The 20,242-nt window shown below is 35.5% G+C and overlaps 1 protein-coding gene across 4 annotated transcripts in view; it reads right to left on the bottom strand.

Annotated features, from left to right (window-relative positions):
* PARD3B (par-3 family cell polarity regulator beta) overlaps window positions 1-20,242 on the bottom strand; it is a 1,097,854-nt gene that overhangs the window by 943,581 nt on the left and 134,031 nt on the right. For all 4 annotated transcript variants that reach the window (XM_025404986.1, XM_025404990.1, XM_025404989.1 and 1 more), the window contains exon 2: window positions 13,978-14,079. In XM_025404986.1, coding sequence (XP_025260771.1) covers window positions 13,978-14,079 — 102 coding nt within the window. The remainder of the gene's footprint in view (window positions 1-13,977; window positions 14,080-20,242) is intronic.

Below are 20,242 nucleotides of genomic sequence, written 5' to 3'. Positions count from 1 at the left end.
CAATAAGAAAATAAAGACAATAAAAATTGTTCTGCCTTAGATGAATTCTTAAAGCATTTAGACTTTAAACACAATAACCAAGACACTGGCATTGCCCCAAAGTAAATGATGAGAAGTACAAAGCAGATGCCAGGTTTTATGCATGCTTGTAGCTCCATATCTAATGGACAGTGAAAAGAGATACTGTAAAACACTGATTTGGCTGAAGTATTTATCAGCTAGATGTCATAATAAAAGATTGTGTGTCAAAAATTCAATTCAGAGCTATATTCCTCTCCTTATATGAAGTCACCATCAAATTTTTAAAAATCTATCTATTTCATGTAAGTTGTGCTACTGTCAAAAGTGCTCAGAGTATTCCAGACATAATTATTTTCACTGTACAAAATAAAATTTTCCAATAAAGTTACAACTAGGAGTAAAATAAAGTTTCTAAATCTCAAATTATTATGTTCACTTTCAGTAACATTAGACCATCAGATACTATAGTTGAAGAAAAGAAAACATTGTTTAAATAAGAGGAAAATATTTGTTTTGGAAAAAAAAACAAAGCAATATATTAAGATACCAGGAAACAGCCTTTGAAGTATTCATCTCAATAAATCTAATTTTCAATTTTAGCTTCTGACTTCCACAAACAGCAAAGATTTAAAGAACAGTACTATATGGTTTTAAAATATTCCACCTTTGAGTATTTAAGTATCAATGTGGCAGGAAATACACAAGTTTTCAACCTAGACTTTCTTGGAACAGACCAACTTGATACATTCTCTGTTACTGTGTACACATATAAAAAATACTAAGGTTTAAAATTAACTTGGCCAATCAGAAGCTGCATTCTGTATTTTGATGCATTATATGTATGAATACAAGATTCATCTCAGATTGGTCTCTGTTAAATGCAAAATATTTCATCCATTTTTATGCTCAATCATTTTAACTAAATACTTAACTTCCTTATTTCCATTTGGGAAAGATACATTTAAATAGTTTGAGTGTTGATGCCTTTGACATTGGGCCTCCCCAAACATTATTTTATCATTTTCAATCACATTATTCTTTGTTGCTTGTCTTATTGTAACGTTCATCATAGCAATTTTTAAATCATCAGTACATTAAATCTGCAAATTTCTTATTTTTCTAACTTGTCACATTTCTCTCCCCACCCCCAACACTTCTACAGTGTTCTTACAAATCCTCCTGGAAGTCTCGTTCACTTAACCTCCAATCTTCCTATGCACACCAAATTATTCTGGCTTATTAGGGAAGAGGGGCATGTTCTCCAGCTCGTTCAAAGAACTCTGATTTTGACAGCCATGCAGCCACTTCAGAAAAGAATGATTGTGATTTAAATGTCACAATGTAAAGGACCACAGTCTTTATATAAAACTGGCCGGGTGCAGTGGCTTACGCCTGTAATCCCAGCACTTTGGGAGGCCGACGCGGGCGAAGTCAGCAGATCCAGACCATCCTGGCTAACACGGTGAAACCCCGTCTCTACTTAAAAAAAAAAAAAAAAAAAAAATTAGCCGGGCATAGTGGCGGGTGCCTGCGGTCCCAGCTACTCAGGAGGCTGAGGCAGGAGAATGGCGCCAACGCAGAGGCGGAGCTTGCAGTGAGCGGAAATGGCGCCACTGCACTCCAGCCTGGGTGACAGGGCGAAGATTCTGTCTCACCAAAAAAAAAAAAAAAAAAAAAGACGAGCCCAAAAATAGAGCCAAAGCTTCTCTAACAGGGTAACCAAAGAGAATCCATAATCTGTGAGTCACAAAAAAACGCAAAGGAAACAGGCGTAAATGAAACGCAATGCATGGCTCATGGAATTGAAGGTTCCAAGTTAGGAGGGACTTGAGAGTTGACTCAACCCACTGGCTCTGACGCCATGTTCCCAAGATTACCAGGACCTGAATTTCTTCTCACGTTGGAAGCTAGATGGCTGCCGTGGATCTAAACTTCACAACAAAATAAAATTCGGAGAAAACTTCTCCCACAAGATGGAAAGATCTTTCCCAGAAGGCCTCAGCAAATCTCTCCTTGAGCATATTTGGCACAAACTGAATCACACAACCATTCCCAAAGTAATCACCATCACAGGGAACTAAATATTAGTAACAGACGAAGGGCCACCCAGGGTCACCCTTGCAGGTGAGCAGTCACATGCACCGAACTATGTGGGCTTCATGCTGAAGGGAGAGAGAATCTGAACACACCGGAGGGAGAAAGGGGACAGTGGATGTGAGGTCAGCAAACAACACTGTATCACAACGGACTCTATAGGCCAACCCTGTTTTTCTAGACTGAAATGCATGCTTCAGAGGCTGCTAGTTGGCCTTTAGAAGTCTCTAATCAAACTGCGTATGTGAAAGAGGAATTCCTGGCAGATGTCTGCTCCACTCTTGCTTATATACTTGGTCTCAGTGACTAAAATGAGCTCATGTGTTAGAAAGCAGCACGTGCTTCATTGAGAAGCTGTTCATTATATTCAGCTGAAAAAGATTTTCTTGAAACACCACTGGCCCGATTTCTTAGCGCAATAGTGAATGAATTCATACATTTTCTATGATCACTCAAATAGTTAAGGACAGTTAGCAGGCTCCCTCTGAACCCTCTCTTCTCAATTGTAGTCCCAGGTTCCTCAGTCTTAACATTAAGTACTTACATTTCCAAATAAGTCAACTAAGAGCTCTGTAAAATTCCCATTTAAAAGGTGAGCTATTTAGAACACCTCATTTTACCACCATAACAGGTTCATTTTGAACTGGTATACAGTGGCCACACTAAGCCAGCATTCTAGAAAATCAACTTCTATCCATTATCAATTAAGAACTATGAGATTCTTCAACTTTTACACACACATATGCAAAACTAAGATTGTTAGGCTATTAGAATAATCTCAAATCATATTATTTTGCAGTCTTTCTGGTCTGTTTGTAGTTAAGTATTGTATAAATATGTGTATTTCAATTGTAACATGTTTTTGGTTGAGATTAATGAAGAGATTATTTCTGAACATGCTTCTGTGCTATTTCACTCTGATTAAAGTCTGCACAAGGAGGCTTTCTTCTTTATTGCTAAGAAAATGTCACTGATCCTTCAAAACTGATTCATAACATCAAAAGAAGGAAAGCTAAAAAGAGAACTTAAAAAAGTTAAAAGAGTAAATATTAAGTTTAGTAATCCTGCCACGATTCGTTAAGTGAAGTTTCCATATTCATATGATAGGGAAAATACACTTTCTTTTTAAATGTGACATTAAATACTTACAGGACTTTCTCAAAGCCTAAGCTTAAGGAAACTATTCTTCTTTACTAAAAACGTATCTATAAATGCAAGGGGTTTATACAGAATTTGGAATAGGTACCTCATAAAAGTGTGATAAACATCAGTTTGATTCCAAGAGAAGTCAAAAACGTCTTGTTGAATTCACAATGTGGCTAATTAATAATATAAAGTGAGCTTAGGTCCTAGAAATAGAAGAACCAGCATAGTAAATTAAGAGCCTGGTATATGGTTACTCCCATTAAATTGCTGAATAGTAAATACCTCTTGGTGAAAACTATCAAGTAACTAAATAGTTGCTTATTTAAGGTTCAGTGGTTATTTGTCAGTACTGAGCAGTCTCCTGTTGGCCTGTTTTTTTTGTTTCTATTTTTTTTTTTCTCTCATTAAATCATGAGATCTAAGGTGTTCAGCTAGTTTTTTCATAACTTTCCATTTTATTTCTTGAGATTTTTCCTAACTAAGACAGAGACACCTTCTCCCATCCTCCCTATCTTTTCAAAGAAGCACCCACCTCCCATTTTATAGAACCTGCTGTTACTCATTAAGAAGTAGGCAGCAAACATGATACTTGATAACCTACACAGATGTTTTCAAGGTTCTGGAATCTTGGGAAGATTCTGAACAACTGTCCCTCTACTTTAGCTTTCACCTTCCTTGCCTGTCTGTACATGGAAGTTCTGATATCCTTTCTTACCACCCACATTCAATTACTAAGGAAAAATGCAATTTTTGTTTCAGAAAACTACTTCTCCCTATACTCCTTAGCACTGCCTCTTTCCTGAACACCTCACTGAATGGCAAGAAGAGAAGAGTGGTTTGACATAACCAACCTCCTCCCTTCTAAACCTCTCTTACGTTCCTCTATTCCTGGTTCAGTGTTCTCATACCACCACAAGCCCTTTCTGGACTATGCAGAAATGTTCGCTCAAATACCTCAGGGCTGCTCCTACAAGAGGCAAGAATAAAAGTGATATATTTGTGTGATACATCATATTCAAAATGTTACCACATACTCTTTCATTTCATTTGATCCTCCTCCTAAAAGCTGACTTTATAAACATGAGAACTGAGGTTGAGACAGCTTAAAATAAGAAAAATCTAAATTTAAACTGCCAATGCCCTGTGCTCTGCCACATGACACTCTACAATACTGCTTTAGTGAAGTTGATTTCAGCTAGGTATTAGTAAAGCACAATCTGAATCAATACACATAGGTACTGGTGACTGACGCTAGCACTCACAGGCATTTGCATTTTTAAAAGAAGATGTTTTATAGCTTAAGTAGTTTTCCATTTGGTATAATTTTAGGTATTACAATGAGATTGTAATTTGTATGTTACATAAGTAAAAACACATATGTATATTTAAAAAAAGGTCCCATACCCCTAGGCCATAGATATGCCTATATAAATAGCTTCAAAAGAAGCTAATGTGAGAGAGAAAACTGGTAGAACTGGGTCCAGTAATGTAACATACGGTGAAAGGCATACTGTAAAGATGAAAGTGTTCATTGACTCTTATTCTGAATTACATTTTTAGCTCTAAGTAAAGCATTATTGTGATCTCAATTTTTATTGGGGTTTTCCTTCCAAGCAAACTTAAAATTTTGCACACATATCAAACATTTTCTTATGGTTTACTCTTCACTGTACTCAAAAGGTTAGCTAAATTAATAATACCATAGAGCTTGATCATTTCATTCCAACCTCTGATGAAACCTGTGTATCACAATTGTGCACAACAAGCAAACAAATTCAGGGCAAGTGTACACACTCCTCCACATACACACATCTGTGCACAGATTCTCTCATCATATGTACATACACACATATACCCATACACACTATAACTGTCAACCAACTAAATTGTGGAAAGCACATATTTGACATGGCCATCATCAAGACGACTGCAGTTTAAGTTACTATCTCTTAACACTATTCGCCTTTGCTATAGTAAGGTCACAAAGGCATTGATTCCAAAATTCTTCTGAGGTTGAACCATGCCCACAAACTGTCTCCTAATAAAATATTTCAAAGAGACAACATAGTTTGGTGGAAGAAAAAGGTACACAATTAGAAATCTTCAATTCTAGTTCCCACTCTATCACTAATTAAAATTAAACGTATTTATGAAACATCAAACTACAGGTAAGAAGTCCATGGGCTAAAAAATATTTTAAACAATCATCCCAGTCCTAAAACAGCATATGAGACACTTGGAGAGACAAAACTAAGACTTAAAAAGTTAAACAATAAAATTCTTAAGAACTTGAAGGTGGTAAGTGGTAAATGTTACTAACCAATAACATTTGAAAAAGAAAAAAAGACCAATTAATCATTTCTATAAAATTTCAGAGCATGGAGAATTTACTTAAGATTGAAATGATTTACAAATGTTGACTGGGAGAAAATACAATTTCACCTGGGTCTTGAAAAATCCATAAGAACTGAACAGCAGGAATAGATACATTTTTTACATGTATATAGTCCTTTGTAATTTCCATTGTATTTTCATGCACACTGTCTCAACCTTCCCAATAACACTGTGTGAAAGATATCATTTATCACTCTCATTTTACCAATGGAAAAACTGGAGTTCCCAGCAGTTGAATGGCTTACTCAAAACCTCAAAGCATATGTTCATTCATTGACTCTATAATTATTTGAACAGCTAGGAAATGCCAGGCACTGCTGCAGGCACTGGGAATACAGCAGTGAATAAAACAAAGACCACCTCCTCATGGAGATAATATTGAATAATACAAAATACAACATAAACTGAATCTTTGATGGGCAGGAAATAGGGACAAGGATATAGTAGACAAGTGGAACACTAAGAAAAAAAGCTTTGGAGCAAGCAAGTGCATGATACATAATAAATCGTACAGTAGTTTCACCACCACTGAGGTTGAAGTGGGTTCAGAGAAAGTTTGGAGGCATTGTGAGGCCTCTAAATATAATGTATAGCTACAAAGTTTGGACTTGATGCAGTATATACTAAAATGAATACTATGATTTAAGCAATACTTTTTAAATTAATGTAGTTTACATTATTAATAGTGGTTAATTACAATAACAACTGATGACTTACTACAGGCCAGGTGCTCTCCTGAACATTTCATATTAACTTACATAATTAGTACTATTTTTAGCTCCACTTATCCATGATAAAACTAAGGCACAAAGAGGTTAAGTAACTTGGACAAAACTAGACAAATAACAGAGCCAAGAAATGAACTGACTTTTTTGTCCAGAATCCAAGATCTTAACCATTCTGCCTACACACGAGGCACAAAAACAGTTGACGGGTAAGGAAGAGACTAAAAACAAGACAACCAATTTCTTGTCAATTACAGTAACCTTGGCCTGAAATATTACAGATGTAAATTTGGTAGCTGTGGAAATGCAAAGACAAAAACAAACATATGAGAAAGGATAAAGGAAAGAATAAATTGGCTTTATTAAATAACTAATTTTTTTAAATAACTGCAAGTTCAAGCCTAGGAGACTAGGAAAAGGTGCTCCTAGCCAACAAGAACAAGGACATCAATGGAGGAAACCAACTGAAACTGAGTAGTTTTGATCTGCATGAGATATTATCAGCATCCTGGGGAGGAAATGCAGAAATGGACTCAGGAACGAAATCAGCTACAGACATCGTGTTCTATAACCTCTTCCGGGGTAGGGTATTTCTTCTTTTGGAAGATGATGAATTTAATCTACATGACTGTTGAGGTCTTGTTTGGATCCATGATTCTATAATTTTGTAATTCTATAAGCAGAGAGTAATCTTGAAAATTCTGAGCTAAACTTTCCTGACCAAGGTAATTCATTTGTTCTTCAGGAGCTTCTGCATTTATTTCTGAAACCTTCTCCAAACTTCTTCTATGTGCTTTTGTGTTTTTATAATGTCAACTCCCATGAACTAAAGTAAGACTTTTTGAAGAAAAAACAAAAACACATCATATCCTGATTTGTTTTTCTTTTAATTGTGGCTTTAAAATAGGTGCTTTAGCTTTTGACAGAAATCTTACTGACAAAATGAGAGCTCAGAAATGAAATAAATCAGGACCTTTTTAAAAAAGCTGTTTAACTTAATTTAGCATTCTTCTTCTCCAGAAAACACAATATACTTCATAGCTTGTCCAACTACAGACTGAAAAAGTTACATACTTCATCACCACCAGTCATTAATCTTTCAGTCAGTGAATAGGTACGGTGGGAAGAAGTCTAAATTTAAAAATAAATTTAAAAGAGGAGTTTTTATAAATGCAAGGAATTTCCTTTAGTCCTTACTAGAAGATGCACAAAAGCACATGAAAATGTATGTAAACTCTGGCTTTATTCTCCAGGCCTGAGTCTGTGAGTTGTACTAAAAATATAGCAAAAATTATTTTTGAATAAAGTAGAACCAAATACTTAATCCTGTTCAGGAAGTAGCTCCTGTGAGCTGGTTTCTAGGTAACTGTGGACCCACTAGAGGGCAACAGAGTGCTCAGAAAGCAATTTGGCTTACGGATAAAGAGCCTGGCTTTAGGTCATTAGTTCATGTAGCATTGCGCAAACCAGTCTCCATTTTAAAATCATGTTAGATCTCCAAATGCTCCTTATGTTACCAAATAATATGTTCTGATAAAAGGATTCTCATTTCCAAGTTTAATCATACTGGCATTTTCATTTCTCAAATAATAACAATATATTAATCCAAATGTTCTGTCACATTCAAGTATCTTCTTATAAAACTATTTTACCAATTTAATAACTTTAATTCATATACGTTTTGTTTAAAAAGCAGTTAAAATGTACAATAAAATAGTTTCTTTGATGTTTAAATACTTAAAAACATCTAATGGTAACATCAAAACACCTCGGTTAAAAATACTGTAATAGCACTACCATAGTATCATTCATATAACAGCATTTGAGTTCTTAGTATATGCTATACGATACTTAAAATTTTATATAGCTTACCTATCTAGTTTTCCTATACCAACCCTGTAAGAACATTATATTCATTTTACAAATGGGGAAACCAGGGCCAGGGAGATGAAGAAACTTGCCCAAGGACAGATAATAGGAGATAAAACTGAACTGAAATTGTAACATTTGAATACCAGGTACCACATATGATCCAGTGGGCAATTCACTTGGAAGCCCTGAAAGCCACTGGCATCTCTCCAAACTGAGCCTCCTAGGATAGGCACAATTTAGTCAAGAACAGAGGCATCTTTCCATGTTACTTTACTACATAATATAGTATTAATTTTGTATAGTTAATGAAACCATGGCAGTAATTCAGTTTACATAACAGAAGTTATAGATTGCCATGTTTTCATGTTATATTGCAGTTGTCTTCTTCAACCAAGCTAAAAATTAATAATGGCAATTACCAAGGAAAATAATCATTTTAAAAAGCTTAATACTCAGAAGTTCTCATGCTCAGTTAAAAAAACTTAGGAAGGGAGCATTAAGCTTTGCTTTGCAGTGGTTTACCAAGCATTGGTCTTCAGACTTCTTAGGGCCTTTCCATACTGTAGTGAGAAACTGATAACTGAACAAGGCTGTTTGGCTGTGACTTTGAAATAACTTCTACACTATAGAAGATAACAGCATAATTAGATATTTAAAGATCAAGTCTCAAAGAGTGAAGACTCACCCAATAAACTGAGGATCATTTGTGGCGAACTTTGGGAGGAAGGCAAAGAACAAGGAACCCATCTGAAGTACAAGGCATTTCTCTTATCCTGCAGGATCTCAATGCCCAGTCAATATGAAATTTGAGAAGACTAACATCACTTGAAAAGTTAAAATGGGAAAAGAGGCAGTGTATGTATTAGTGTCCTGTTGCTGCCGTAGCAAGTCACCACAAACGTAGTGGCTTAAAACATCACAAATTTATTATCTTACAGTTCTGGAGGTAAGAAATCTGAAACGAGTCTCACTGGGCTAAAATCAAGGTATCAGCAGGACTGTGTTCTCTCTGGAGGCTTTAGGGGAGAATCCATTCCCTTACAATTCCAATGTCTAGAGGCCACCTACATTCTTAACTGATGGCACCTTCTCCATCTTCACAGCTGGCATTGGCTGGGAGAGTCTTTCTCACATCTCTCTCTCTCTAATACTCACTCTCCTGCCTTCTTCTCTCATTTACAAGGATGCTTGTGACTACACTGGGTCCATCCAAATAATCCAGAATAATCTCTCCATTTTAAGATCCTTAATCACATCTGCAAAGACCCTTTGTCATGTAACATTCATATTCACAGGTTGTAGAGATTAGGGAGTAGACATCTTTGGGGAGCCATTATTCTGCCTACTGAAAATAGCACAGTCTATAGTTGGTGCAAAAAAGTAGTTATTGGAATACAAATTAGTTTTTCTTTGTAACTGTATATGGTGGTTAGACTTCAAGTGCAGACTACAGAGTCCAGCTGAAATTCAACTGTATCTGAATCGAATAATCTAGGTCCTGGAAAAAAAGAGGATGCAAAAGAAAGCAACAGAGGTAGAGCTGACAAGACTTTATAATAAACTAGATGCAGGCTATAGGCAAACAGGGTGGAAGTATACTAAATATGTATGGCATATTAATTCTGAGTTAATTTATAATTAATAAATTGTATACTCAACTGTTTTGTTATACTCAACAATTTGATCTATTGCCAACCTTTTCTTAGCAATGGTGGTGACTATGTAAAAGCAGAATTCATGTTAATTTATGACTGATGAATTTTCATAATAGAAATTATAGATACAAATGCCAAACTGCTCGACACATCAGAGAAGAAAATAAATAAGATTACAGAAATTTAAATTCTAGGTTCCAGAGTCTGATTGTGCCATTTACTACCTGTGTGATCTTGGGCAAGTTACTTACAATTTCTGTGATTATTCTGGAAATTAAAAATAGGGATAGCACTAGCTGTTGTCTTCGAGATTGCTTTAAAATAAAGTAGAATAAATAAGGGCCAAAGACATTCTGGGCCATTGCTAGTAATCAATGATTAGGTTGGTACTATTGGGTGAACTAAGTTGGTAGCCTTTAGCAACCAGAGAAGAGACATGAGTGTAAAATTACAATTCTTAGATATTTATCCCAAATAACTTGAATCATCAGACTGATAGACAAACTGAAGAATCTTGAGAATAACTGTCACAACCAGATAATTATGAAGTTTCAGCACAACATTTTATACAAATAGTTATCATAAGATGCAATATTCCAAAGCTTTCCAATAATATTTTGACACATATAGGCTAGAAGTAGCGTAACACAGCGGAGACTTTGTCCCCATGGAAGCTCTACTGGGAAAGCAAGTTTAAAAAACCAAAGCTCCTATGGAATACTATGCAGCCATAAAAAAGGATGAGTTCGTGTCCTTTGTAGGGACATGGATGCAGCTGGAAACCATCATTCTCAGCAAACTATCACAAGGACAGAAAACCAAACATCGCATGTTCTCACTCATAGGTGGGAACTGAACAATGAGATTACTTGGACACAGGAAGGGGAACATCACACACCGGGGCCTATTATAGGGAGGGGGGTGGTGGGGAGGGATAGCATTAGGAGATACACCTAATGTAAATGATGACTTAATGCGTACAGCACGCCAACATGGCACATGTATACATATGTAACAAACCTGCATATTGTGCACATGCACCCTAGAACTTAAAGTATAATAAAAAAATAAATAAAATAAAATAAAAACCAAAGCTCCCAAAGAGACACCATGTATGCACCATGCACTATGTTGGCCAAAGGAATAATAGAGGTAAGACCAAAGACAAACCACTTTAGGCACAAGTTTTAAAAGTCATTTCTTAAGAACACTGGCTGAACTTTGTTAGAGCCTTCTCTAATTTTAAGTGGAATATCATTAACCTCTAGTTTCTACCTTTACTGAAGTGTACAGGATGGTGTTACTGTACACTAACTGGCCCAGCCTCCTCTGCTTTCTAAGTTTCTGTTTTTCCTGCCTGATACGTTGCAATCGACCAACAGTTCCTTAATGCCACTTCTCACCTGGAGGGAGTCTTTCCTAGGAGGTGAGATATTTTGGGGTTAGCACAATGATTATGTGCATCTATCCATCCCTCTTTGGATTTGTTTTCTATCCATATTTTAAATGCCTAAGATTATTAGGTAGCCAATTTGCAAACAGGTGAACTGTTATTTTGTCTAAGCTCAATACTGCCTCAAAGGATCCTGGGTGAGACTGATATGTCATTAAGCATCCACAAAGCATCATTTATAGTTACTTCTTAATCCAAACTGCCAAAAAGTAAGGAAAAATGAAATTTGGCAGGGCCTTCTTTCTAATCTTAAGATTACCAAGGGTTGTCAAAAAATATGAAATTCTGTTTTTCACTTACTTTTTTTTTTTTTTTTGAGATGGATTCTTGCTCTGTCACCCAGGTTGGCGTGCACTGATGTGATCTCGGCTCACTGCAACCTCCGCCTCCCGGGTTCAATTGATTCTACTGCTGCAGCCTCCCGAGTAGCTGGGATTACAGGCACATGCCACCATGCCTGTGTAATTTTTTGTATTTTTAGTAGAGAAGGGGTTTCAACGTGTTAGCCGGGATGATCCTGATCTCCTGACCACCCACCTCAGCCTCCCAAAGTGCTGGGATTACAGGCGTGAGTCGCCATGCCACTTACTTTTTAAAAGGAAGAAATGGCAACACAACTTTTTCTAGCAACATCAAAAGTACAAATTCTCATGAACTCTGCAGAACAATACCAATTAGGCATCATGTAGAAATACTGAAGTACATTAACTGAATAAAGCTAAACCCAAGCAGTATTAATCCTCGGCTAGGATTTTAACTGATTAGCTCACTTTTTTACCTTATTGAGTAATGGTGGTAGAGTCCCATTAAAACAGAGATTACATATAATAAAGCTATATCTGTGTGTAGTAAGTGGATTATGGTTATAAACTGCATTGCTGAGATAGTTTAAAAGAATGCTCTAAACGTGAGAGCTCTATAGGACAAATTACCTCCCTGGGCACTGTTCATGGACTTATCCTTCCAGCAACGAGGTACTGGATGAAGCTGGGGTAAGACCTTTTCTTCTGGCCCTTCCTAAACTTGCCATTTTTTGGCCCTTTATTTTAATGCTCTGGACATCAGTGAAACCTGAGACAGGAACTGCCTTCTACATTAATAAACAACTAAAATATCTGGATTACTTCAAAGGAAGAAGATGATCTTTAGGGAAGAAGCAGAAAGTCAAATGGGGGAAAAGAAGTAAAAACCCTTCCTTCAGGGTTCTGAAGGTTAATAATGCATTATTTACCCTTTTATTTATCCTGAGACCAACTAAACAGGAAATATATATCAAAATTATATACAGCAAGAGTCAAGTGTAGAAAGTAAAGCTGTCTTTTTCACTCATTAACTCAGTAAGTATTTTTGGGAATCAAGTTTGTGTAAGATATTATACCAGATACTATTAACAAAAACACACAAAAATCTCCCAGTCCATGTCCACTAGGAGCTTAAAATCTATTTAGGGAGATAACTAGGTTTATCTAGATATCTAATTATTTCCCTAAATAGACTATAAAACTTAGTTATCTCTCTAAATAGACTATAAATCGCTAATAACAACATAAAGCAAAACAGGTTTGAATTACAAAATAAATTATGAAATGTAAATGTATAAAATGTCTGCAAAGATTAATGTAAGTTTGAACAGTCTGAAGAGATCTTATGGAAAAAGAAAAATATAAATTTTACCTGAGTTTAATAAATCACTTATTTATATTCCAGTCCAGCCAGGTAAAACACAAAAATGTACACATACACACCCCTGAGATTACATGGAAAAAATATAGAGAAACACGTTTACAAATATAAATTATATTTGTAATATAATTTGTAAAATTATATTTGTAGCCTAGTACAAACTAGCACTAAAGATGTACACTAGAAGAAACTTTGAAAGCTAGACCTCTCTGACAGAATTCAGTTTTGGAAAACACATTAGCCATTGATGACAGGACCCCAGCCTGCAGTATTAAGCGTGTCTCAACAGCAATAATCGTGTGTATTGCCATAAAATAGTACACTTTCACACCTTCCTCTGTGTAGTCTCAGAAGAAAAACTTCATTAAAACAAGATATTTGCAACAGGATTATTCCCAAATAAGTGGCAGAACATGCTCAAACTTTTTGGAGTATTCAATTTAGTGCCTTTTACTGTACCAATGAAAATAAGACTATCACTCAAGATAGTTGTTTGCCAGCTACTTCGAGAAAAATCTTCACTATAATTCTTCATATAACTTTCTGCCCCATTGTATTCTCTACTTGGAAACACATTCACACCTCAGGCGTTTAGTTGAATATTTAGCAACGGCCAGGAATAAACTACAGAGCCAGCAACGACAATGATAACTCCAACAGCCTCACGTATGAAACTAATTTATTAAGACATATCAGGAACTCCTGGGAATGAAGTGTCTGCTAATTAGGCCAACACAAACAGATTCCCAAACCTTAACAAAGTTTTTCCAAACATCTGATGAAGAACTTTGATTTATGGGCTGTCCAGGTGAAACCTGAACAGATGGTATCTTTTAATAATAATTGACACGTGAGTTTGTTAAGGATTTCAGTCTCTTGAAAACATGTAGCTCTGTAGAGGAAAACAAAGAGGCACATTTTTAGAGTTATCTACCTTGTCTTTATCTTCAACAACATCTGCCAAGACATCATCTGGATCCAGGATTCCTCCATCTGTATATTCTAAGTGATGAATCTTCACCCAGTAACCAGGACCCTATGGCAGAACAAACAACAAGTTTAATGACCTAATCTATATTAAAAAGTTAAACACATTTTAATGTTAAGAGACATAAGTTGACTTGTTAAAAATATGTTCTAGTAATCAAATTTTTAAACACCGAAAACAAACCCGAGAATCAAGGTGTACATATTTCATCAATTTTCCTGGAAGGTACATTGCAATGTAAAAATAAACTGCTCAAAAAACATATTCAGGGAATTTTTATAACCTGCAACTCAGGTAATTCCAAGAATACTCTGGAAAAGAAAGATCTTCTTGAGGGTAATTTCTGAAACTAGGAATACAAGTCCAAACAGATTCCAAAGCTGTACGGGGAAAAAACCCAAAAGGCAGAATCTGTGATGGTAATAGCTATGACTACAAAATATATAAATGGAATGGGTAACCACCAACCTCTTCACCTTTTTAATCTCCATGCTCAGCATGCAACCTCACTCTGAGATATGCAATGATGTACAGAGCAGGAGCTCCAGTCTTGCTTGCCATTTCCTGCAGCATGGCAGCAACTCAAACTGTGTTCAGAGTTGAATGGGGAATTCACTGAGTTGGGGTAGTAATTTAAGAGATGTTCAAATACTGCTTTTTAAATAACTGATTACTTTTAAAAACCGCTTACTCTGATTCTGGAATTTAGAATACAATAATCTAGCTCATTCAGTTACTATGTACTGCCTATTTCCAGGAAAGCTATGAAAGTGAACCATTATAGCAACGGGACAAGAACATGAACCAGTGAATGAAGTGAAGAAAAACATTAGTAAGGTTTTACCAGAATCCCCAAGCTATAATCAATTTGGTTCTGTGAGTCTTAGAAAGCCCCTCAAAGTGGGAAACTTTTGAGCTATAATACACTTGGTATCCAATAAATGAACAGATACCAGTTTGTTAAAAAAGAAAGATGGAAATTCTTCTAGGATAAAGCTCTAAGCCTTTCCGATACGAATCTTTATTAGGGATAAGAACTAATATAACCCATGGAATTCAATTTCAATTTCATAAAAGCTAATAGAAATGGTTGTCATATAGTCTTCTCTTTAGCTGACCCCCAATAAAAGGTAAGGGCATACTATTAAATAATAATTTTTTAAGGCATCTATTTGGAGAGCTACTAAAATGTGACCCAAGTACATAGCTTTCCAGTAATACAACTTGGTAAAGTGATAGGCTTTAAAAATCTAAAGGAATTCTCCTTAGTTAGGCTTTGGACATTTCAAAATTAAGTTTTCCACATAGCATTTTATTCCAAGTAAAATAAAAGGAGTTTTGTTTACTTCTAATACTGAGTTTATAGGTGCAAACACCAATGATTTACTAGGAAACTTTAAATGCCTGACTCTGTGGGACAGATAGCGATCTCAAAGATATAAGCAGTGGGAGTATAATCAGGTAAGAAAGGCACAGAACTCTCATTATTCAGTTTCTTTAACCAGAGATCTTTGCCAACCAGAAGTAATTCTGCTGTAAAAGATGAGCTAAGTATAATAGGCCAGATTTCAAAAAGGGAGGATCCTAGCATAGCGAAAACGATGTAATGGCCACTGGACAATACAGCTCTCCCCCAGCAATATTTGGGAATTAAATCTTTTTTGTTATGGCCATGCTGCAAGCAACATATTTCTTCAAATCTACCCAGGACTTCTGACTGAAATATTAAATACTATGTATTCCTTGTAAAAAGTCTGCTTATAAAAAAGAGTTCAATTTAATTAATCTCTATAAACTTCCATTGAGTTGTTTTTTTGATATATTACCGCTCTACAGATGAAATCTGTTGATTTTAACCATGTTTATAAAAAGTAATGTATTCTAAAGAGTTTTCTTTATAATATATTTGTACTTAAAAGCAGGCATCTATTAGCTATCTGCTTTTTTCTCGTGTTCAGTTTGTAAAAGCAGATTGTATCCCTGAAGATGGAGGTAAACAATCATCCTTCACCACTGCAGTAAGTTAAAACACACCTTTCTTCCTGCCTAGAGGTAGAAACACAGAGAGAGGAAAACCAAAGAGTCCTAATTTAAAATAAAGTAACTCAGAAAACACCCAGAGATAGGATTTGATCAGTGGCAAAGGGAATATCAAACAAATGGCAGCAAGATGGGGCTGCTACATCACATCCATTCCTCCCTCATTCACACTCCTGGGATGCAAGACATTGTGGAAAATAAGACACAGGAGTTGAAACTAAGACACTGTTCTCTAATTTAATTCAAAAGAGCTCAGAACTAAATGAAGTAAAAAGTATCTTGATGCATTTTGGAAAAATATATTTGACCCCAAAATTTTAAGTGAATAAAATGGTGTCAGAATATGGAAAGACTTCAATTTGAACTCCCTCTTCCACATTGATATTGCCACTTTGTACATTCCAAAGAAGAAAAGAGTAGGTTAATGATGGGCACACATCTACACCTAACCCTGAACAAAAACAGACAAGCCAGAGGAAATCAGTCTCAGGGTTAATATTTTACACATCTGAGAGGGGGGAAAATGTCAATAAACCACAGTACATACCAACTGGGATTTTGTCCCCATGGTATTTTGTCCACGGTGATACTGATCACTCAAAAATGTACATACAATATATGCAACCTACAGCCATTGTAAGACCATAAATTTATCCTGACTCTCTTATGCATGTAAAAATTTCAACCATTACACTGCAGTCAACATTTTGCATTTCATTTATTTGGTTTTATTGCCATCAGGAATAAAACTGATCAGACATGAAAAGGTGTTCACATATGTGTTCTGGTTCATACTGTCACTGGGAAAAGTTTACTATATTTTTTATGATTATGACATTTAACTTGCCTTTATATTGCACAAGTAACTGTGGTACACATAACTTTTAAATCATTTTGAAAATATCTCTAATATATGTGCTCATTTTGTTATGCAATGTCTTACTACTTATACTCCTATGATCATTAAAGTATTGAAAAATAATGTTATAATTATGTTTTCTCCACTTCTGACATTATTGTATCTGTTTTTAAAATAAAACAGTTAATTTAAATGCTGCTGAAATTTTAAAACTAAAACTAGTCTAAGAGAATGAATTGCTAAAGGAAAGCAAAACAAAAACACATGCATTACAGGAAGAAGACAGAGTATTTTTAATGATCAAATGTAAAAATGGTTCCAAACAGGCATTACTACTAATAGCGCCAAGACCTTCACTGCGGGTAGATAACACGAAATTTTACCTTATGCCTTAGAAAATTTACATTAACCATGTTTGAAGTGCAGTAATTTTCCACTTGTAATACCTAAAGGAGTAGACTGGCAACCCACATACTATAAGGCTGTGACTACCAAGAACCGGGATTATGCCAATAATCACAAGAAAGGGAAAACTTGGAGGGGCCCAACCAAGATGCCTGTGGTCCAGGAAAGGAAAAAATAGCCTGCAATGGCAGCAAGGTCCCAAAGTGAGGAGAGCGCTGCAAACGAAAAGCCGATTTTTGGAGAAGGGCTACATTAATTACAGTCCTCAGCCATGCAACTGGTTTCCTGGTGGCTTAATGTTTTTACTAGAAGAATCTCACCCACTGGAACACAACAGCAATGGTTAAATGGAAGGTAAAAGCAAACCAGAAGTTTCTTTACAGAATTTAACTTCATGAATTTGGTGGCACATGTCCACAAAATGAGATTTCACCTACAGGTCAGGTAATATAGGTACTATGTGTTTTATATGATTAACTCATTTATCCTCAAAATGCCTCATAAGACAGTTAATCCATTTTATAGATGAGAAAACCAAGGTAAGTGAATTAATTTTCCAAAGTTCAGACACTGCATAAGCAGGAAAGCCAAGGTGGGATTTTTTAAACACAGAAAGTATTTTATTAAACAACTTAATACAAAGCACAATTATCTAGGAATTAGGCTAGGAATCAGGTCCATTTCTATTCCTACATAAGCATAGGGACCCAGGCAAGCTGCCATTATTCTGGGCCTTGGGTGCATCATCATTAGTGAGCCTGGAGACTCGATGGCCTTTTGTATGATGTACCTCATAGAGGTCAAAACATAGAGACATGGCGGGTGACAATGGAAGGCCCTAAATTCTTTGCTTAAGTGGATCTGTCCCATGCTTCACAAATGAGAATTAAGTGGGGAAACTTTCAAAACATAATCTTCATAATCATAGATTTAAGTGTTTTGGAAACAGTGGAAAAAGATCATACTGCCAAGAATACAGAGGGAGTTTGAGGCACTGGAAATTAGATAGAGAATTATAAAAATGTACATGCACATAACACTTAATTACTTTTATAATAATCTTCTGGGGGCATTCTCCCCTCTACCCAAGACCAAAAGAGAATCAGATGCCCCACAATGCTCCCAGGAAGGAGAAGATGACAGCGCATGTCTGCAGACTGTTTGGGGCAGACAGAGAGCAGCAGCCTCTGAGTAGCCAGCCACAGAGTAGTGCAGGGAAAAACAAGTTTTGGAAAATGATGCCCAAACAAAGCCTAGCAGAGCAGCACTGACACCTAAAAGGAAAGCATCAAGCCAGAAAAGGCAGTAATGAATATAGAGGTTATTATGAACCAGCCCTAATGGGCTTCAGAACACGCCTTCACCTTCCTAAAATAGATCAACCAAGTATAAACTTCAGGAGAACAGCCTAGAAGAACATGAGCTGAGGCTATTTGAATTAACTACAGTATGTTTCCAAAGAATTCAGCAGAACTAGAATGGGACCCAGAGTTTTTATGCTGGGTTGAAAGTAACACCTGGCAAGTTCAATAGAATTATAAACCTTTAATTACATATAAAATGAGGGAGAATTAGTCCATACATATATTCACTTCCAGATCTAAAAATTTACGATCCCATCAAAAGAAAGTTGGTATGGCCATACTAATCCTAATATCAGATGAAGGAGACATCAAGGAAACAAGCATTAACAAAAAATAAAGTGGGATATTCAATCATGATAAAAGGATCAATCTACCAGAAAGGTAACAATGTTAAATCTGTATGTACCCAGTAATATAACTGTAATACATATACTGTCAAAATGAACAGATCTTTTAAAAATATTTTAAAAACACAAATTGGGAGACTTGATAGGAAACAAACAAAAAAAATGAGCAAGATATAAATCATCTGACACAAGTAACAAATGTAGCCTAACTTATTTGTATTATATTTACACGCACAAACACACATATATGCACACACACAGTATAACCAAAAAGATTAGAAAATACTTTGTAAGTGTACATGGAATGTGTACCAAATTTCAAAGGTCTGAAATCATTTAAAATATGTTCTCTTATCACAGTAGAATCAACCACAGAAAGATATCTAGAAAAATGCCCAGCTGTTTGGAAATTAGGAAATACAGTTCTGAAAAATCCATAGATGAAAAATAAAGGCAACGAGAAAATAATTTTAATAATTAAAATAGCAAAAATGTGTGGAATGCAGGTAAATCAGTGCCAAATGTGTCAGTTATGGTCTTTAATGCACATATTAACAAGAAAAAAGTTGATCAAACAGTTAGAAAAAAAATAGCTAATGAAATCCAAAGACATGGCGAAGAAAAAATAAAGAGCAAAGAACAATGAAATAAAAAAACAACAAGAAGTAAAAATCAAAGTTGGTTCTATGAAAAGCCTGACAAAACTAGTAAGTACATAGCAGAATCAATCAAGAAAAATAAAACAAATTTCCAAAATTAGGAAGGAACAAAGGCAAGCAAAACCATTATAGATCCTATAGATACTGAAGAGAATACTCTAAAAACCTTGGACCTATAAATTTAACAATTTTTATAAAATGAATGAATTCTTTGAAAAATACAACTTATCAAAATGGACGGTAAAAATAGAAAATATGAATACAAAAACAACAAGAATGAAATTGAATTTGTTTCAAAACCTTCCAAAGGTTCCTTCAAAAGGAAAATTCTCAGCTCAGATGACATCACAGGTAAAAATCTTCCTAATATTTGAGGAACAAATGATGCCAATCATTTATACAAATACTTCTAGAGACTAGAAAAAGAGAAAAATTCTCTCAGCTCTTCTTTAAAAAGATAGCACAAATTTGATACCAACATCCTTACAAGGATATTACAAGAAATAATAGACCAGTCTCTCTCTCTCTCTCTCTCTC

The sequence above is a fragment of the Theropithecus gelada genome, chromosome 12 (genome assembly GCF_003255815.1).
Source record: "Theropithecus gelada isolate Dixy chromosome 12, Tgel_1.0, whole genome shotgun sequence".
NCBI classification, from domain to species: domain Eukaryota; kingdom Metazoa; phylum Chordata; class Mammalia; order Primates; family Cercopithecidae; genus Theropithecus; species Theropithecus gelada.
Note: the sequence above shows the minus strand (reverse complement) of the source record. Positions and strands in the feature narration are given on the sequence as shown.